The 19,479-nt window shown below is 41.2% G+C and overlaps 2 protein-coding genes across 2 annotated transcripts in view; one reads left to right on the top strand and one right to left on the bottom strand.

Annotated features, from left to right (window-relative positions):
* The window catches only part of SFXN2 (sideroflexin 2), a 112,890-nt gene that overhangs the window by 63,278 nt on the left and 30,133 nt on the right, over window positions 1-19,479 (top strand). The gene's annotated exons all lie outside the window — the stretch shown is intronic.
* ARL3 (ARF like GTPase 3) overlaps window positions 1-19,479 on the bottom strand; it is a 30,299-nt gene that overhangs the window by 5,246 nt on the left and 5,574 nt on the right. The window contains exons 2-5 of the mRNA XM_083505122.1: window positions 16,537-16,680; window positions 15,022-15,138; window positions 9,961-10,011; window positions 8,493-8,678 (exon numbers count right to left, since the gene is read on the bottom strand). Coding sequence (XP_083361248.1) covers window positions 8,493-8,678; window positions 9,961-10,011; window positions 15,022-15,138; window positions 16,537-16,680 — 498 coding nt within the window. The remainder of the gene's footprint in view (window positions 1-8,492; window positions 8,679-9,960; window positions 10,012-15,021; window positions 15,139-16,536; window positions 16,681-19,479) is intronic.

Here is a 19,479-nt window from a genome sequence, read left to right as displayed (position 1 = left end):
ACAATCCCATAAACAATATATACCTGCAAAGCAACCACCAGGCACCCCATCTCCCGGGTAGAGGCAGACCAGAACCTACCCATACAGAGGGACTCTAACACTGCCCAGTGCCACAAGGGAGCTCAGCCAAAGGGAAACTCAGCTACCTGAACACTGCACAGCAGAGGCTCATAAAGCAGAGTTTATGATGGGATTTACTGTGGCTGTGAGCCTGACTGTATAACAAGGGCAAAAGAATGACAAGGCACTATGCAGGAGGAAAGGTGAACTCCAAATGGCTTTTCAATTCATATCTGGGTCACTTTACTTTGAAGGCAGGAACTCATCCAAAAATCACTTTCATAGCAAGAGCTGGTTCAAAGAGAATTCTGACTGTCCCTAATTGGTTTGTGGGGAATGAGTGTGTGAAATTAACACAGAGACTACAAGGGGGAAAGGATCAATTTCCCTGGATCAAAGAGGATAAAACACACACTTTTTTTTAATCTGCAGGTAAACCGTTTCCCATACTCCACACAAATAATTGTCAGTATCAAGTTCAATGATGGGAAATAAATGTTCTCATCAGATAGCTAAAATGCAGAGATCAGCTTAATGGGATCAAATTCTGGTAAAGAATTGGTGGCTATTTGCCAGCAGGGAAAGAAATAGGAAGCTAGTAATTAGAGAAGCAGAAATTTTAAAATAAAATCAGTAAGGCTGTTGTTACATCTGCATTAGAATTTTATTTTATTTAACAGTAAGACGAGCTCAGCTAGATAAGACTAAAACCCTTCTGGACCAACATCTTATTTCCAACAATGGAGAACCAGATGCGTTCAGAAAGCCCACAAACAGGGCATGAAAGACAACTACACTTCCCTTGCTGCAAGTCTCCAGCACCAGATATTCACAAGTGTACTGCCTCTGCATGTGATGGTTCCATTTAGCTCCCTATCCTCCCTGAATTTTTCTGGTCCCTTTTGAAGACATCTAAACCAATGGCTGTCACCACCCCTTGTAGAGGTTCATAATGTATTATGTGGAATAGTATTTCCTTTTGTTTCTTCTTTTTTTGCATAATTTTCAATTGCAACTTTTCACCATACAATATAATGAAAAACAAACTAATCTAAGTAAAATTAAAGAAGAAAACAAAGAAGAGAGGCCCTCTCCTTGTCTCACACAGAAGAGGGTGGGCCCCTCCCTGAAAGCTTCCCTTTCTTCTCCCAGCCTCCCACCTTGGGAGTTCTTCCCTTCCCTGCCTCTCACACAGGGTCTTTCACCAGTCATCCATCACCTTCCTGTGCGTACCCTCAGAGTAGAGGACATCGACAAACAAAATAAAACATAAGCAAAAGCAAAGTAGATGAAGGAAGAACAAGAGAAAAGACAGGAAGAAAATATAATAAAAAAGGAAAAGAGAGAGGAGAGGATAGAAATAAAACGACTTCAGATTCTCCGTCTGTCAATTAGATCTATAAAGATTATTCAAAATATCCAAAGTGTTCACTCCAGGATGGTATCCAGCTGTATTCTAGGAAAATATCCAGCTGTTTCTCGATCTGCTAGGCAATGTTTTTCCAATCTTCAGCCACACATATCTTAAGTCCATTCCTTTTCCTTTTCACACTAAAAGACTAAAAGGGGCTCTCCAATTGTTACTATCACTAAATGTTAATAATGGTTTTCCTCCAGTATGGTATGACAACTTTATTTCCATAAAATTCCAACTTCCATTATTAGAATAATAATCCATAGTTATTTACTTGTAGTATATTCATTGATTCATACCCACTTCCATATATTCCAATCTTGTTTCCTGTTGGCTGTGATTTTCCATCCTAATTTAATAAAAGAATAATAAAGGGGGGGGACTCCTTCTATTTCCATTTCTTCCATTCTTTTTCCAAGTGCATCACCAGAAGTTTGGTAGATGTTTCCTTTAAATTCACTCCAAATTGTACACAGAATACTTTCTCTGTCAGCCCTATCTCTGCCATCTCAAGAGGTTTCTTAATGCTTTTGTTCCACTCCTCCAGCATCACACCTCCATCATTTGTCCATTCTACACCTCAGACACTTATGTGGCGGTCCTCTCCATTTCATCATTCACTGCCTCCAACTTTACCATCCCACTCTCATGTTCTGGCATTCCCCCCCGCCCCAGGCTCTGTCTGTGATCTTTCTCTGTTCCATTTTCATTCAACATTTTATGCATCTCAGCTCTGAGCTCTTTTAATTCCTCACTCAATAATTGACTCATGACACTATAAGTCAGTGGTGTGTTCAACAGTACTTTTACCTAGTCTCTGCCTTGAAAACTTGTGTCTGTCTCTTTACCAAAGAAGCACATTCCTTTCCCACGGTTAAGGGATTAAGTTCACTTTTGCAGTCAACACTCCACAAAAGGTACAGAGAGTTAAAGGTAATATAAATGAAAATTTTTAACAACCACAGCTCCCTTATCTGTTTATAATCTTTCTTAGTCACAAACAGGTAAAATATTTGTTTTTTTTTAATCTTTTTGTTTTTCCCCCAGCCTGTTAATTAACGCCTCTTCTTATGCCAGCAGTCAGTTCACATTCCACGTGAAAGTTTAATTGGCAGATAGATCACCCCAGTCGTAATTCATCATAGTCTCAGAGGTAATTAAAAGAAGGGCGGTTTAATTGACCTAATGCCCTGAGGGGTAACCTTCAGGGCTACTATGTGGTGTCCGGGCATGGTGGCAGTTCCTCACTTCAAGTTATTCACTGCATCTGAAAACCTCCTGATCTCTGGAGGGAAGAGCAGCTTTCTTCAGAGCATTAGAGGTTAATGCCTTTGATCCCCCTATTTTCAAAGAGAGAATGTGATAACCAAGATTTACGTCTTGGCTATCATTAATCACCATGTAATTATCTCTGTTGATGGCGTATTGGCAGTAGATGACTAGTCAGCCATCTTTTCTCCCGGAAATCTCACAAATGCCCCTTTTGTTTCTTCTCAATCTACCACCAATCAATGTCATTTAGGTAACCCTAAGTGGTAGTGTTATGAGACATAGAGTGTCCACACTTTCCACAACATACATACTTTGTGAACCTGCATTATGTCCTTCCAGGGATACTGTTTAAAAAACACACCTAAAAATCCCCAAATGTTTTAACCTTCCTAACAGGGAAGGTGCTCCCACTGCTTGGTCATTTGGGTTGCTTTTTTTCTACCCTTTCCTTCTTTACCTTACTCTTTTTGAGATGACTTGGTCATAATTGTATACAGTATACCAAATGTGACCACACTACGTAATATATAGTTATTATGGCAGCAGTTTATTTTTATTCTCTTTTTAAAAAATCAATCTGAAATTTGAGATTGTCATTGTTGATGTACACCAAGTTGATGTTCTCACAGAACTATTCATAAAGATACCAAGAACAATGCTAGATAGTCACAGCCAGTATATGTATGGTTAGGGTGTTTGTTTTCTTGTTCTTGCACATGCGCACGCGCTCTCTCTCTCTGTGTGTTTTGCTCCATTGTAACTATATAAATAGATAGTTTCAAATTATGTTTATACTATAGCATTTACATTTTTGTGCCTATACTCTATATACCACAATGTCAGCATAAGTGTATTTTATACGTGGCTAAACACAACATCACAAGTGCAGTTACAAACTGACAGAAAATATGAAACCAGAAGTAAGGGAATAGGATTGGCAATGTTTTAAGTACAGCCCCTATTTCAATCATCTGATTAACCTTATTTAACTTAAATAGCAAGAGGCAGTTGTCTCCCAATAATGAGAGCGCATAAAGATCAAATGACTCCAGGTGTCAGTGTGTGTTTCTCAATGGCTGGAATCTGCCATTACCAACTAGGCTAGATGAGTTAAAAATAGTTAGAAAATCCAGCCATCTCCTTTTGTGCCTCTTTGTACGATCACAATCCTGTCTTGGACACCTGATGGCATGGACATCTCTCTGCTATGATACTGGCCTTTCTCTGCCTCTGTTAATATTTAAAACCCCACTAATTCCTTACCTGCTTGCACATTCCTTTGTCTCCTGGAATCGAGCAATCAAGCAGTCTCCTATGATCACAGACTCTTCAAGGCCTTTATACGATATTTGCAAATGTGTCAAGACAAGTGAACAGACTTCCCAATAACTTATTAAAAACAACGATGAGTGAATTGCAACGTAGTACACACAAAGTAGTGGGAAAAGAAAGGACAATGGCTAGGGGATAAAAAGAGGTGAAAAAGTATTTCCCTCCCCCAACTATCATTGGCTGTAATAAAAGGTCACTGCAGTAAGAGTACTACTAAAAAGAAAATACAGAATATTCTTTTTTACAGTAAAACCTCCAAACCAGGATATCTACATCAGTAATCACCTGGTGATGTGGAAGACTTCTTTTTAGAAAATGACCTGACGCCGTTCAAGCTTTACCACTTTTGTAAGATTATAATACCAAAATATAAACCTATACATTAAGGTGACGTAATTGCTCCCATTGCCATTTAGTTTGATTTAGTACATGAATGAAAACAATGAAATGAATGTTGAAATGAAAACACATTGGTAGTATAATTAATAAATAATAAAATATATTGTGGCGTCCTTTTCTAAAAAAGAAAAAGGGCAGTCTTTCACAGCAACTCTATTTCCCTCTTATTTCTGTTTAAATAAAACTCCAAAGCCAAATATACTTCAAATTCTATCCTAATTATGAAGGACTTAGATTTAAAAGATATTGGCATTTATTCAGCTGAGTACTGTCAGCTCCAGTTGCTTGTGGCCCTTATTGCTTGGAGGAAAACTACAGTAGCTTCACTCTGAAGACTGGCTTCTGTTCTGGGCTTTCCCATCATGTGCCTGCAAACACATTTTCTATAGAATGGTGTCTGGTATTTTCACAAGTGCTCACAGTGTGTGGGGGCGTCTGTGTGCTAAATGCACGTGTGGATGCGGGGGTGGAGAAGCATAAATGCCACAAGTCTCTTTTGTGGCAATTCACATGTCAGCTTATAAACCTGAGTTGTGTACTGGCAAACAGAAGCGCTGAGCTGACTGATCCCTTATTCTGTAGTATGAGGGATATTTCTAGCCAGCCTGCTCCTGTCTCTCTTTAGCTTGTTAAATGAGAAGAACAAAAGGCCTGGTACAAATCTGGGTATGGTAAAAAATTATCTTCTCTGAACAATGGCAGGAAGCCTGACTGGTGCATTGAAGGAGAGTGAGAGTCAATTATAAACAATGGGGCTGCTCTACATTACTGCTCATGGAAATAAACCGGGGGCACTCTTTACATTCAAAGCCTCTTGATCAGAACCTTTCACTGGTATCAAATAGATACAGGGCAAGCTCGCAGCGGATTCCTTTCTTAATTAACATTTTTATTTAAAGAGACCCATTTCAAATAATAGTTAAATTCTCTAAATGTATATAATTTATTAACCATAATGTAATCTCATTAACCTTGAAATCCCCAGCCTTAACTACTGAGTTCTGCAGACTATAGCTTAATCTATGAAACTAATTAAAATGACCTTCAAACCATTTCTCCTTCGTTTGCTGTCATTATTTATTCTTTTTTTGATACTCTGCCCTGGGGCTGTCACAAACCGTTCCCTATTAACTCATTCTCTGTACGTTTCTGTTCCACAGAAAGTCCTATTTTCTTTTCAAATCCACTGTTGCCAACTTGCAGTCTTGTTATTCATGCAACAGCCTCCTGGGTACCTTCCCTCCTCCCAGCTGGCATATTTACTTTCTCTTTATAGCCTTCTAAATAAATATCTGATAACACTTCCATGTTCTGTCACCAGCCTCTAGGGTGGTTCTTTAATGCTGTGAACTAGGACTGAAACACTACATCTCCTTTTTCCTGAAGAGCTGAAGCAACAATTCTTCTATATTTTCCTCAGCTTCAGCGCACGAATTAACTGTTCTTTAAACTTCCCATTTAGGGCACACTGGCATCTCTTGATTGCCAGGCTACTGGGCAAAGATGTGCCAATGATTACTGGCTAAAGCTGTGTCAGAACATTCCATTCACTGCTAATAGTGGCAATACTTGAAAAGTGTACGGAGGCATCAAGAAAGCCTTTGGACCCATAGTCAGGAAAACTGCACCACTAAAAATCTTATCTGGAGAGATTATCATAGACCGCAGCAAGCAGATGAAACAATGGGCAGAGCAGTACAAAAACTGTACTGGCAAGAAAACATGGTTGCTAGCACAGCAGCTGACAGCATCCAGACTCTGTCTGTCTTGGAAGAGCTGGATGTCCCTCCTTCCCTTGACAAGCTGAAGAACACCATCAACTCTGAGGCATGTGGTAAAGCCCCAGGACTGGATGGAATTCCAGCAGAAGTGCTGAGTGCTGGCCTCAACTCCTCCTTCGTGATGCACCTCCATAACCTTCTCTTGCAGTGTTGGGAAACAGGATCTGCGCCACAAGACATGCACTGCTCCAGCACTATGACCCTCGACAAGAACAAAGGTGACTGCCATGATTGTAACAACTACTGAGGAATCTTCTTGCTGATTACTGGGAGGAAAGCCTTCGCCCAGATCTCAACAGATTAAAGTCACTCACTACAGGGTCTATCCCAAGTCACAATGCAGCTTTAGAGCTCAGAAGTTAAGACTCAACATGATTTTTTCATTGCATTAGCTGCTGAGAGCAGAGGTGTCCCTTTTGTGTCACCTTCATAGGCCTGTCAAAGGCCTTTGACCATATCAGCCAAAAACGACTCTTTACACTGCTCAGTAAGATAGGACACCAACCTAAGCTCCACAAGATGATCATGTCCTTTCATGAGAACATGTGCAGCACTGTCCAGTATGATGGCTCATCCTCGGACATCTCCCCTATAAAGAATGGCTGTGTTCTTGCCCCAACTTCTTCTCCCTGTTGCTCTTATATGCCTTCAGCTCGACTAAAGACGGCGTGTAATCCATTCAAGGAGCAACGGGGGTCTGTTCAACCTGGCAAATCTCCATGCCAAGACAAAAGTGCAGCAGGTCTTTATCCAAGAGATGTTGTTTGCAGATGATGCAGCCATGACAGAGCACTCTGAGGAAGCTCTACAGAGTCTCATCAAATGTTTTGCCTAAGCTTGCATGGAGTGCAGTCATATTGTTAGCCTGACAAAGAACAACATCCTGAGTCAGGATGTGTCACCTTCTCCATGCACCTTCTCCAGGTGTCGCCAACACTCCATGCATCAGCATTGGTGAGCGCATGCTTGAGGTGGTAGATGATTTTGTCTACCTGGGGTCCACCATAACAATCTACTTCTACTGTGAGCAGGTCAAGCTTATTGACAAGGCAGCTACATCAATGGCTATGGGAGAATGTGATGCTAATGACCAATACCAAGATGTAGATCTATCAGATTTGAGTGTTGAGCCACACTGCTTTATGGAAGTGAGTCATGGGCAACTTACAACTGCCAGGAGCAACAACGTCTCAATGCCTTCTACATGGACTGCATCAGGAAGATTTTGGGCATTACATGGCAGGACAGCTTGTGCTCTCCCAAGCCCTCATTCCCAACGTGTTCACATTCCTGTCTCAGTGATGTCTACATTGGATTCGTCCTGTCCACAGAATGGAAGATGGCAGGATCCATTAGGTTGGAAACATTAACCATGCTGTATGGGAATCCCTTGCAGATTATTGCTGTGCCTGTGAACAATCAGGTCATGTATTCACAGCAGTGAACAGAGGAGGAAGGAGCACATAAAGAAGAAACGGCACGGTACACCTGTATCAGTACAACAAGATGCCTCCATCTGACCCAACTGCAACAAAACACGTCTCTCCTGTATCGTTCTCTACAGGCGCTTTAACCTTCCAATGCTTTCACTTAACATCCAAAGGTGCGCACTGACCCCTCTCGCTCTCCAGGCATCAGGAAGCGATCAGCAAGCCTGGGGAGCCCGGGGGAGTTCCCGCAGGGCTCCCTAGGCTGCGGATAGCAGCCTGCTGCACGGAGCGCGGGGCGCGCTGAAGCAGAGCACCCTGCGCTTTGGACAGACATCCGTGGCTGGGGGGGGAATAAATTCCCCCCTTTATTTCCCCCCCCCCAAAAAATAGGTGCGTCCTATGGGCCGGTGTGTCCTATAGGGCGAAAAATACGGTAGATGAAAATGGCCAAGTTAAGACTATTAATTTTGATTTACTCTGAATAAAACTTAGTTGAATACCACCCTACAGTATATGTATATAGATCAGGCAAGCAATGTTGAAACAGCATCATGAGATCCTAATGATGTAATGGAGACTCTAAGTTTAAGGAGGAGGGAGAATCTCATGAGAGAGCCTGAGTCTGTGTTAGAAGTCTTTACCTCCCTCCACACACCAAGCTACACATTTTTTGCTTTGTTTTGTTGAGTTTCCAGTTTTGCAATAAATACATCATACATTATGATCCAGAATGGGGGGGGGGGTGCATTTCTCATTCAGGCCAGTGGAAAGGCTATTCTGCCAGAATAAACATTGCCTCCTCACCGACACACCCTCTCCTGTGAGGGCCGAACAAGACTGAATCTGCCAGACTCTGTCACGGATCGTGTGCAAGTTCAGACCCTCTACAATCTCTGCAGCAGGGGCTGCCGTCAGCAAATCTTGTTTGTTCGCAAAGATGAGCACAGGAACACCACTTAGCTTCTCTTCATCTAAGAGTTCCGCTAGCTCCTGTAAGAATCATAAAGATGCAGCCAGTATTTTTAAAAAGCCTTTGGCAATGGGAGGCTGACTGTTGTATCTAAGTAGTGGTACATGTTTTAGTAACATATAGGGCAAATAGTAAATGCTAATGTTTCAACAAAGCACAGATGTTATAGTAAAACAAGTAACTGGTACATACAATTACTGAGACAAAGATTTAAAAGCAAATCCCTCTGTCTATGGAACAGAGAAAGTTTTAGCTCAGTCCAATATTACCAGTTGTTTTCAAGGCACTGTCAATCCCAACCCTCTAGAGATCAGCACTGATGACGCAGCAAAAATACATGCTGGCACAGTTATAACTTGACTTGCTAGTAGAATAGAGCAGCCCTTGAAAACAGGTGGTTTTATCCTACATATGCTTCAAATTCTGCAGGAATGCTAACAGCAAGCTTTGAACTTTGTTCCAGTTTAATCAACTGTAATTCATGCATAGGACATCACTGATAAAATCTCTATCCAGAAACAAGCTCATCTTCATAAAAGGCAGCTGTTCTGGCTACTAAAAGGGATGCAAAGTGCTCATACAGACATCATTTGTTAATAATATCAATGAATGCGTTAGGGAATTGATAGTTAAAGAAAATGGGAAATGGAGCCTGCTAAATCTCATTCTAAACTTGTTGTAAGATGGCCTTAGAACTGTAAGGAAACAGGCCTAAAATAGTGGGCAGGTGCCCGGGAAGGTTAAACCCTTCAGTCCTAAACTTGCGGTGAAAGGTACCAGAAGGAACAATACTGGCAGAGGTAGCACAGAATTCATAGACGGGTGGTTAGCAAGTCCTTTACAGATGTTGTTGAAGATTATCAATGCATGATTATTTCTGATGCACTTTGTAGTCCACCACCACTAGCACATTATTATAGAAGCACATCCATGCTGTGTGTTCTGTAATTGAGCACTATATCCCTGTATGCTATACAAACCTCTGTAGTCTTAATTATGGTAGCCAGATAGCTGGAAATGGATATAGCTGTACCAGTCTTAACTGTCCCCGCAGAACAATCTTATTTCTTTGGGTTTTACTTGAGGAAAACAGAAAAGAGCTTAAAAACGCAGAAGAGTAGCCTAAACGTTCATTAATTCATTTGGCAGAAAACAATAATTTAAACTTAACAAGGCTTAGCTTGCTTTTAAAATGGCAAACTGTACATCAGTCCATTTTCAAATGTCTGACAGTGTTATATGTACTTATATACATTATAGAAAAAGGTGTACAGCGACTTCCTGAAGTTGTGCATTACTTACCTGACCCGTTTCTTCAAATCTCTTTCTATCTGCACTATCAATGACATAAATCTAAAAAAAAGGCAAAATAGTTATGAATGCAACATTAGCCAAGAAATAATCAATGTGAAAAAACAAGTCTTCCCACTAGCCCATTTCCACTCACATTGACTTGGCATTACTTCCTTTTTAAGGAACCTGCAGACAGGAAAACTTTTATTCACCTATATATCATGTCTGAAAATTCCCATTATTCTAATAGTGGATGGTTGTACCTTGGCAAGATTCGGCACAGATATTTATTTTGGCGTGTGTGAATACATACAAACATCCATTTACCAAGTGATAAGTTACTAAAATGTGTCTATAATTACATAATCAGTGTGTGTGTGTGGGGGGGGGACTTAATGCACTTCCACACCACAGCAGAAGAGGAAGCAGGGGGCCTTGAAAAATTGTTCGTCACCTAGCTCTTTATATCCCATCAGCATCTTCTTACTCCCCATAATGTCTTCTTCCTTTTTGTGGGTTGGATGGAAAATTTTCTTACCCCTGGCTATTGTTAGCCATTTACAACTTACAGCCAGCAAGAAGAGATTCCAGAAAATCAATGCATTCAGCCCAAATTTTAGCTTATATTATCCAACTGAAAATAAGATGGCCACATTTGGATGGTCATATCTTAACAAGCTGAAAGAAGAACAAGCCATGTCGAAACAGGCTGTCATTTACCTTCTCCCTTCATGTGAGTTGCAATTAAAGCAGGAAGTCTGTAATTCAAATAAAAATAAAAATAATAAGAATTGTCCAGTAGCACCTTATAGACCAACGAAATTTGTTCTGGTGTAAGCTTTCATGTGCATGTATACTTCTTCAGACGAAAGCTTATACCAGAACACACTTAGGTGGTCTATAAGGTGCTACTGGACAATTTTTTATTTTTTTATTTTTATTTTGACTGCGTCAGACCAGCACGGCTACCTACCTGAATCTTTAATTCAAGGGTAGGCGATGTGGTACCCTCCAGACATTGTGGGGCTACAGCTCCCATCTGTCTCAGTCAGCTAAATGTCAGGAATGATGGAAGCTGCAGTCCAACAACATCGAGAAGACACCATGTTGGCTCCCCTTTTCTAATGAATTGTGTCTTCTTATTTTGTCCAGACTGAGAAATTATGGTTACCATCTTTGTAACAAGCCAGGAATGTAGACCACATATTGAAGTTGGTTTGAATTCCGGGTTTTTCCAAAGATAGTAACCATAATTTCCAGGTTTGGAAAAAAAACAGGAAACTATGGGAAATTGTGTCAAAATGGTAGGGAGGAAAGGGGCCATGACCTTAGGCAAAAGGCTCACTCACATCTCAGCTTTATTAAGCTAAGATATGCTCATCAAAACTGGGTCACTGTAATACTTGGGCATATGGCCTGGCAACCAGCCTCAACAACTTTGATTCTTAGGATAGTTAGTAGTTACAGAACCAGCCATGGGGCAAAATGGTATATTACCCCAAAGAAGACAATGTTTATAGTAATGGGGTACTTTTGTTGTGAGGGTGAAACACTGGTTTAGTCCTCAGACAAGAAGGCTGCACTTACAGAAACATCCACCAGACCCCTATAGCATCTGGCTGTTCCCCAAGGACCTCTTATCTAAGCGTAACTTGTGAAAAGCATCCCATTCACAACTCGAGACTGCAGACCTTATGGCAATACCACAGTGAACAGCACTGCACCAACCAAGGTAGATACACGTCAAGTGCCTACTTCCCATAACTAGAAGGCTCGATGCCAAATAGCTGCAGGTGTGTGTCTGAATATGCAATCATTCAAATATACACACCTTTATTTGACTGTGCATAGCTTCCAAATAGCACAGGTGTGGGTAGCTGGAGTATCTCCCATTCAAGAACACCTGCATGTTTATGAATGTGCAATCACTTCATGTGTTAAAAATATTCTTGGAGGGGCCTCTCACTTGTGTAATACTCTTCAGTTTAGAGCAGAGACAGGCATCTTAGTAAGCAAGCTGTCTTGTTTCCAAGGCACACGGGGCTAGTTTGGGTTCTGTGTTCCAGCATTTCCTTCAAAACATTTTTGTAAATGATAGTTCAGAAAGGGGGAATGCCCCTGCTCATGGATTTAGGTTTGTTTTTTTTAAAAGAAAGAATGCCCATAGGCAATCAAAGTGAATCAGATATAAAGGAAATCTGGGCAAATGATGGCATAAATTATAAAAGGGATTGAAGTGATAAAATTTATTTTACATTAATTTGCCTACTCTTGTGTTTGCAAACGTCAAGGTTTTCTTGTTGAGATTCCTAGACTGGAGATGATGGGGGTTCATTTGGTCTTAGTTTAAACATACACTACTTCTTCCTTTCTTGGGCAGTGGGGCTTTATGGGGATTGTTTATATGTGTTTTTAGAAACTGAAAAATAAAGAATGTTTAAAAAGCACCTTCCCTCTTTGTCTCTATACAAGAACTGCATAGATATATGTGTTGAATAGTTGATTACCTGTTCGAAATCTTCATGACTTAGCTAAACTTGCCAAGATACAGGATTTACAGACATTCGGTAGCATATGCTACCTCCCCTCAGTAGAAGAGGAGGCAGGGGGACTGGTAAAATGATCTTAATCACTAAGCAGCTCAGTTCCCCTTCCCACAATCCTTTATCCTAGCTATAACAGATACTCTGCTTTTTGAATGGATGTGTCTGCAGTACTGCACTGGGAACATGTTCAGTTAATTGCTGCTATCAAAGAAAGGCGCAGAGTCCTGAAGCCTGCAGTTAACTTCCATAGAACCTCCCCGGTAGTGTCAGTGATACACTTCTTTACCAGACTGGAGTATGTTTTTAAGATCTACTTTGGAAGTTCTCCTCAAGATTCCCTTGCTGGAAGATGTTAAGACAGGTGCCAACAGGAGAGTGCACCTTTTCGGTGATACTGCCCTGCAGGAGCAGCCAATCCAATGCTCCCACTGCCCCACCCTACACTGGGCCAAGCTTCCCACACCTTGCCCCTCCCCTCTCAATAAGCACAAGTGACCTACTGTGTTGGGAAGCTGAGAGAGCAATGGTGCCCCACCCATGTCGCTCCACCACTTGTTTCGAGTGCCCTGCCTGTTAATCCCCTTCCCCAGGCAGGTTTGTGAGGCACCAACACTGGTGTCCTTGGGGTGTCCAAATCTTTTATTTTCTCCAGGGCTTTTAACTGAGCAACCTATATGCTTCCTGCTTTTCTTTGATTTATTTCATTTTTGCTGTCACAACCGCCCTTCGGCTTTTTATCTGTACATTTTTATTGTTTCAACTGGACATTTTGTTTTTGCAAGATGCTTTTGATATTGTTATATAGAAAATAAATATATAAATCAATATATAGGATTTTTCAGGCTCTGCATGTGTAAAAGACTGCTCACACTACAGAGTGCCTTCTGTCCTCTTCTCCCCACCGAAGTAGGCAGCCTCTGATCAACTCTTGATGATTCCCCTCTCCCCACTACTGCCACCCTCCATACTATATAACAGGCCTTTCCACAGGGTGCTAGGCTTACACAAAGTCTGGATACAACCCATTGATACTGGTTCGTGGCTGTCTGCAGGAGAAACCCAAGTATTCAGTCTGCCCTTTACAGTTCTGACTTTTGCCCATCACCAGTCCTTTCTGCATCCAATAGTGCACTACTGCCTCACTGATGAAGCCATGATAGCAATATGGCAAGCTGTCGGCCAAGCAGACTTTGCCAAAGAGCAAAATGTCATCAAGGGACTTGTCTTCCTTGATCCTCTGGTTAGCAGGCCTTCTAAATGCTGCTTCAACTGTGCTTCAAAAAGCCAACTGTCTGAGCTGGTATAGGACAATACCTCAGGGAAGGGGATATGTGTTCTCAGTTCAAATTTCACCCAATGGAAAGGCTGTGATTGCTACTATCCCAAATTCCAATAGGGCAAGGGGAATACACCAGCAATAAGCCCCAATGTGAGCAGGATTACTGCCAGTAGAACCTTTATGCTGATAGAACACTACTACTATGTGGAACAAACCTGGGGCAGGGCGGCACAATGTCACTCGTCTGCTTCTGTGGCTGTTTAGACAGGGAACTATACTGCTCCCTTTTCTGCATCTGAATCGCCCTAGTAAGACTGTATTTTCTGGAGTGTTTTGATGAGTTCCTGTGCAGAAGCACTGTACTCATAATAGGTTTTACCTATTATGGAGTGAGCATGGGTTTTTCTCCACTGAGGTATGGAGCTGGCATGATGTTATAACTGACACTCCTTTTTCTGTGTGTAGCCCTTGAAAAAAAATTGCTTGTTTGTAGAACCTTATCATTAGAGGGTCATTAATGAATTTCCAGGGATACTATGGACTATCTGTACACATTGGTGTACTGCTGTTGGTTTCTCCACCTACTGTTATAGCATTGCCTCTGCTGCTGAGAGCAGCATTGCAGCTATGTCACATTGGTGACAGATCTGGCATAGCAGGATAGTTGGACTGCCCAGTTAGGCAGCAGTAATCTCTTAGCATCAGTTCACCACTTGCAACATGGAGATAATACTGATTTATCTTACATGACTGTTGTCATAAATATTACTAAGATAATGACTGTGAAGACTTTTGAACATTCAAAAAGGAAATGGCATCTGGGAGTCATATAAGTGTCCTTCAAAAGATGCCATGGAAGGAAGAGCTCCATAAAATGTTGTTTTAATTGTGCAATGTGGTTGTACTTTGGTGGCACCCTTACTGTGTGTTTTGTAGAGTACTAAAGAAGAAGAAAAGCACTTGAGAATTGCACCTAGTAATTTGGTTCATATTTTTCAGCCTGGAACACAGAGCTACTTCAAAGGGAAGGCAAAACCAAATGGAACTGTCACATAGCACACTGTTGAGAGACCAGTTAAAAATAAATGTTTCTGAGGATTTCATAATTCACGTGCACACACTGGCTCTGCAAGAATGTTCAGACTGGCTGACGGCTGCAAAACAAATGACTTTGATTGCAGTATTTCTTAGCTGTTAAAGTCACTATGATATTTAATGTTGAATTCAGCAGTCGCCAATGCTTACCAGGATATCGGTGTTCTCAAAATAATTCCTCCAGTATGGCCTGATCTTCCTCTGTCCACCAATGTCCCACACATTCAGCTTGAAACCTTGTGCTTGCACGCTTTTGATGTTAAAACCCTGTGACAAGCAGAGATAAAGTATAACTGGTGTTAACGTGATGCCTGGCTTCAGATTCACAGGCACACATCAGTCACAGTTTATATATCACAACTCTGGAAACCCTAACAAAATAAACCCCGTGCTGCTATTCAGATGGATTGGCTGTGGGCAAGGTGAAGGCTATAGCAGCCTTGCATGGATCAGGGTCTGTTTCTGTCAAAGCTATAAAGATGTATGTTGCAGCTCATAACAAGAAAGGAAGGTGCAGTGGGAGGTGAGAGAACAATGCAGATAAGAAGTAATCGCATAGCCTTGCAAGGAGTAAGCCTCAGCTACTGAAAGCTGAGGCCAATGTGCAGGCTAACGAGAAGCAGAAGTCTGTATGTGAGTTGATATGAGAAAACTAGAAGCAACAGCTGCACTTCTGAAGGGCCCATTTCATCAATTAAAGCTCCAACTGAAAGGAGAGTGCAACCGGAAAAACAGGATGTGGTGCAGGCTGGCAGTGAGCTGCCACACAATACAGGGGATTGGCTTTAAGCTTGGAATCTGAGGGTGGGCTTTTTCTCTAAGGCGTGGGAGCATCTCATAGGCAATGTGCTCCATCTTGAGGACTGGGGGAAGGAGATCCAACCTTATACAATCTCTAGCACCATCCACTGGCCAACATTGGGATGGTGTCAGTTGAGCAACTAATGAAAGATACTTTAGTCCTTAAAAAAAGCTCTGGAGAGTTGGTGCATGTAGAGAGGACAGAGACACACTGTGTGTGTTTCAGAGTGAAGTATACATGTGAAATATCTGCACCGTGTATGTGCTGAACTGCAACACTGAAGGATGTAACAACACGCAGCTTGGTTTAATCTTCTCATTCTCTAGTGTGTGTTCAGGGTGGCACCCACACTGCAGAACGCCCTCCCATCAGATGTCAAGGAAATAAACAACTATTTGACTTTTAGAAGACACCTGAAGGCAGCCCATTTTAGGGAAGCTTTTAATGTTTGATGTTTTATCGCTTTATTATTATTATTATTATTAATATTCTGTTGGGAGCTGCCCAGAGTGGCTGGGGAAACACAGCCAGATGGCCAGGGTAAAAATAATAAATTATTAGTAGTAGTAGTAGTAGTAGTAGTAGTAGTAGTATAAGGCAGCTTTCTATGGCCTTAGGAAGTGGCTACATGAGGTAAAAGCTATATGAGTCCCAGAACTGTGGGTATACTACTATTGGAATAAAGGAAAATGAAGGGGGGAAAGTACATAGGTGTTGTGACATCTGTAGCAGCTTTAATTTTTTTTATAAAAAATATTATATTTTATTTTTGGTTGCAAGACAGATTCTGTTTGTAGCCACCCTTCCCTCTCCATCCTCCAAATTTCAAGATTTAGCTGAGCACCAAAAGCCTCGTTCCTTACCTGCGTGGGAGTAATGTGGGTGATGTCTTCAGATGCTAGTTGTTTCAAAAGTGTGGTCTTGCCTGCATTATCCAATCCCAGGAGGAGGATTCTTACCTCCTGGTCTGGTGCACTCTTCAATTTGCGCAGAATTGACAGCAAACCCTGTTAGTGAGAAAGGGCAGGAGATGTTACTTGCTAGATGTTATTTTTATCATCATTGCCAAAAATCAATGAGAAACAGAAAGAAAGGAGATCCTGAATAGCCTTATAACACATGAACAAAATGTACAAGTTGCTGCCTGTAGGTTGATGATCTGTGATACATGAGACAAAAAGAAAGGGGATTTGAAAGAGATATTTTCCACTTAATGAGTGAGATTAAAAGGAAGCAGGAGAGTAAACACAGAACTATTTGGTAATTAACATAGCACTAAAATAATTATTTTTAAAAAGAACATCAAAAAAGAAATACAAAAGAGAATATAGAAGTTTTAATAATTTTCTAAAGTAGGATAATGAGGAGGTCAAATGACTAGATAAAGGAAAAGAGTTCCTTACATTTGGGAGAGTGGAAACATCAAAATAAGAAAGAGCACAGGGAGATGGAAGTTTAATAATTTTTTTTTTAAATGAATGAAGGGGCTGCAGAGGAGGCTAGAGTAAAGGGAGAAAGCAAGAAAGGCAGATTACAAGTGGCAAGGCCACAAGTGGCTATTAGCACTGAAAAGTAGCAAAAAAAGAGGAAAGGGAAAGGGAAAAGGAAAAGGAAAATAAAGAGATGATAGCATGACCAGAACAATGAAAGAAGAATACAAGCAGCAGAAGGGAGAATAAGATAAAGATGTCGAAAAATAAGAAAGAAAAATAATCAGTGGGTGGATCTATGCAATAACTTTGCAACAGAAGTAACGTATAAATAAAAATATAGGTCAGAATCTGATAACACACCAGGACTATGAAAAGAAGCAGCAGCAAAATATATCTTTTTAAATAAACCACAATAAAATTATGTTGTAGAATCCAAAATAAGAGTGCAGGTAGATAGTATGTAACAAGTAAGAAGTAGAAAATATTTCCAGAAGGGTATCAGTGTTAGTTTGTTGCAACAACTATCATGTGGCACACCTTCAAGACTAACAAGTTAGTGATGGCATAAACTCTCATAGAGTTCATCTCATCAGGTACCTAAGAACGAAAGATAGCACTGAGGCAGAAAAATAAATGTGAATGCTATGAGCATAAATAGGGCGATTCAAACCAAATAGGTGAATTAAATGTCCAAGTGGGAGGCCGCACAAGGGAAAAGGTAACAAGTCCTAAAACCATGTTGCATGGGACAAAAGACAATGGAAATAGAAATATATATGTCTGTAACATGATTAAAGCACAAATGAAGAAAAATCAAGAGAATAGAGAAAATAGGCTTAAGCTTAGAGACAAGAGATTGTCAAGCAAAACATGACAACAACCCATGCAGGATAGAATGAGAATCTGAAATGACGATTTTACTAGAATCAGGGTGGATTTTAAGAGATACTGTGTATTATACAGAAAGAAATCTTAACTAGAACAATAATACAAGCTGAGAAAGAAGAATGCCCAAGCTCTTAACTTCATATTCCATGCATGGACCTAACCCTTATTTTGGTGTGTCCATGAACCTATAGCAACAAATGATAGCACCTGCTCAGAGGGGGGTCCTAAGATTTATCACCTCCTTCTCATTATTCCCATTTGAAGGCCATTTTGCCCCTTAAGTGCAGCTCCCACTAGTGTTAAGAACTGCCATTAATATTAGATTGTATCAGCAGATCTGAAAAAGCACAGCACTAAATCATTCATACCAGGGTGTTAGGTCTCCAGATTTAGGGCAGTAAAGAATTTCAATCAAGCTGCTGAATTAGTTTTATTACTTTTGCCACCAGCCAATCCTCAGTTATACAAAATCCCATAATCCAAATCCTCCCTCTACATTCCGACTAGCCATGCCATGAATTCTTACCTACTAATGATTCAGATTATCCACAGCCCCTTGTATTTATTTTCTGAACCATTCCAGGCAAATGATACATTCACATGTCAGCGTTTTCATGATGTATCTATTGCAAACCTCTCAATTGCCTGCATTGTGTAGCTAAGAAAGTTCAGCAGATTTCAAGTGATAGATCCTTGAGCTGAGAGTAGCTTTCAGGGTTTGGGAACAGAAGATCCCTGTGAGTTTATTTGCATTGCAAAAATGCTAGAAGTACGGTAATTGTGCGCATTGGTGGTGCCAGCACTCAAACACCTGTACTACTTTAAAACAAATGTCAGCTGGAAGGGCATGTTGGGCACTGATATGTAAATGTATCTGTGCTGCTTTCTTACATCTATATAAGATGCAGATCAGCGAGATTGGCCACTGGGTGACAAAAATATTATTAAAGCCAAAGATCTGCTTTCTAGTTCTAGCTTTGCTAGCAACCTGTCACAGGTCACCTGTGACAGCTGCTGTTATTGCTTTTATTTTCCCTGTGCTTGTTTCTCCTCCAGTTTCATATGACTGACTACAACATTCTTAAAGCCAACAGCATATCTTAGTAAATTATAATAAGTGCTCTTGGTCACATCACAGCCAACTATAAACTCTAAACTCTGGTCTTTGTTCTTTGTTTTAGGTCAGGGGTCTGCAACCCGCGGCTCCGGAGCCGCATGTGGCTCTTTTACACCTTTGCCGCGGCTCCGGGGCGGATACTAGCGAGGGGAGGAGGTGCATTGTGTGCCCCGACACTCTCCACTGTGGCGGGCGCTGTACTGGCTGTGACATCGCATGGGGGCGGTGCGTGCGTTAGTCACGCACCGTCCCGCCGTCACCTTCCCGCCCGCTGTCAGATCGCGGCTCCGGAGATATATTTGTTTTAAATGTCGCAATGGTTTTGCGGCTCCCAGTTTTTTCCCCCTTCGGAAACGGGTCCAAGTGGC

This window comes from Podarcis liolepis (genome assembly GCF_965112155.1).
Source record: "Podarcis liolepis genome assembly, chromosome: 5".
NCBI classification, from domain to species: Eukaryota; Metazoa; Chordata; class Lepidosauria; order Squamata; family Lacertidae; genus Podarcis; species Podarcis liolepis.
This window is presented reverse-complemented; position numbering and strand designations above follow the sequence as displayed.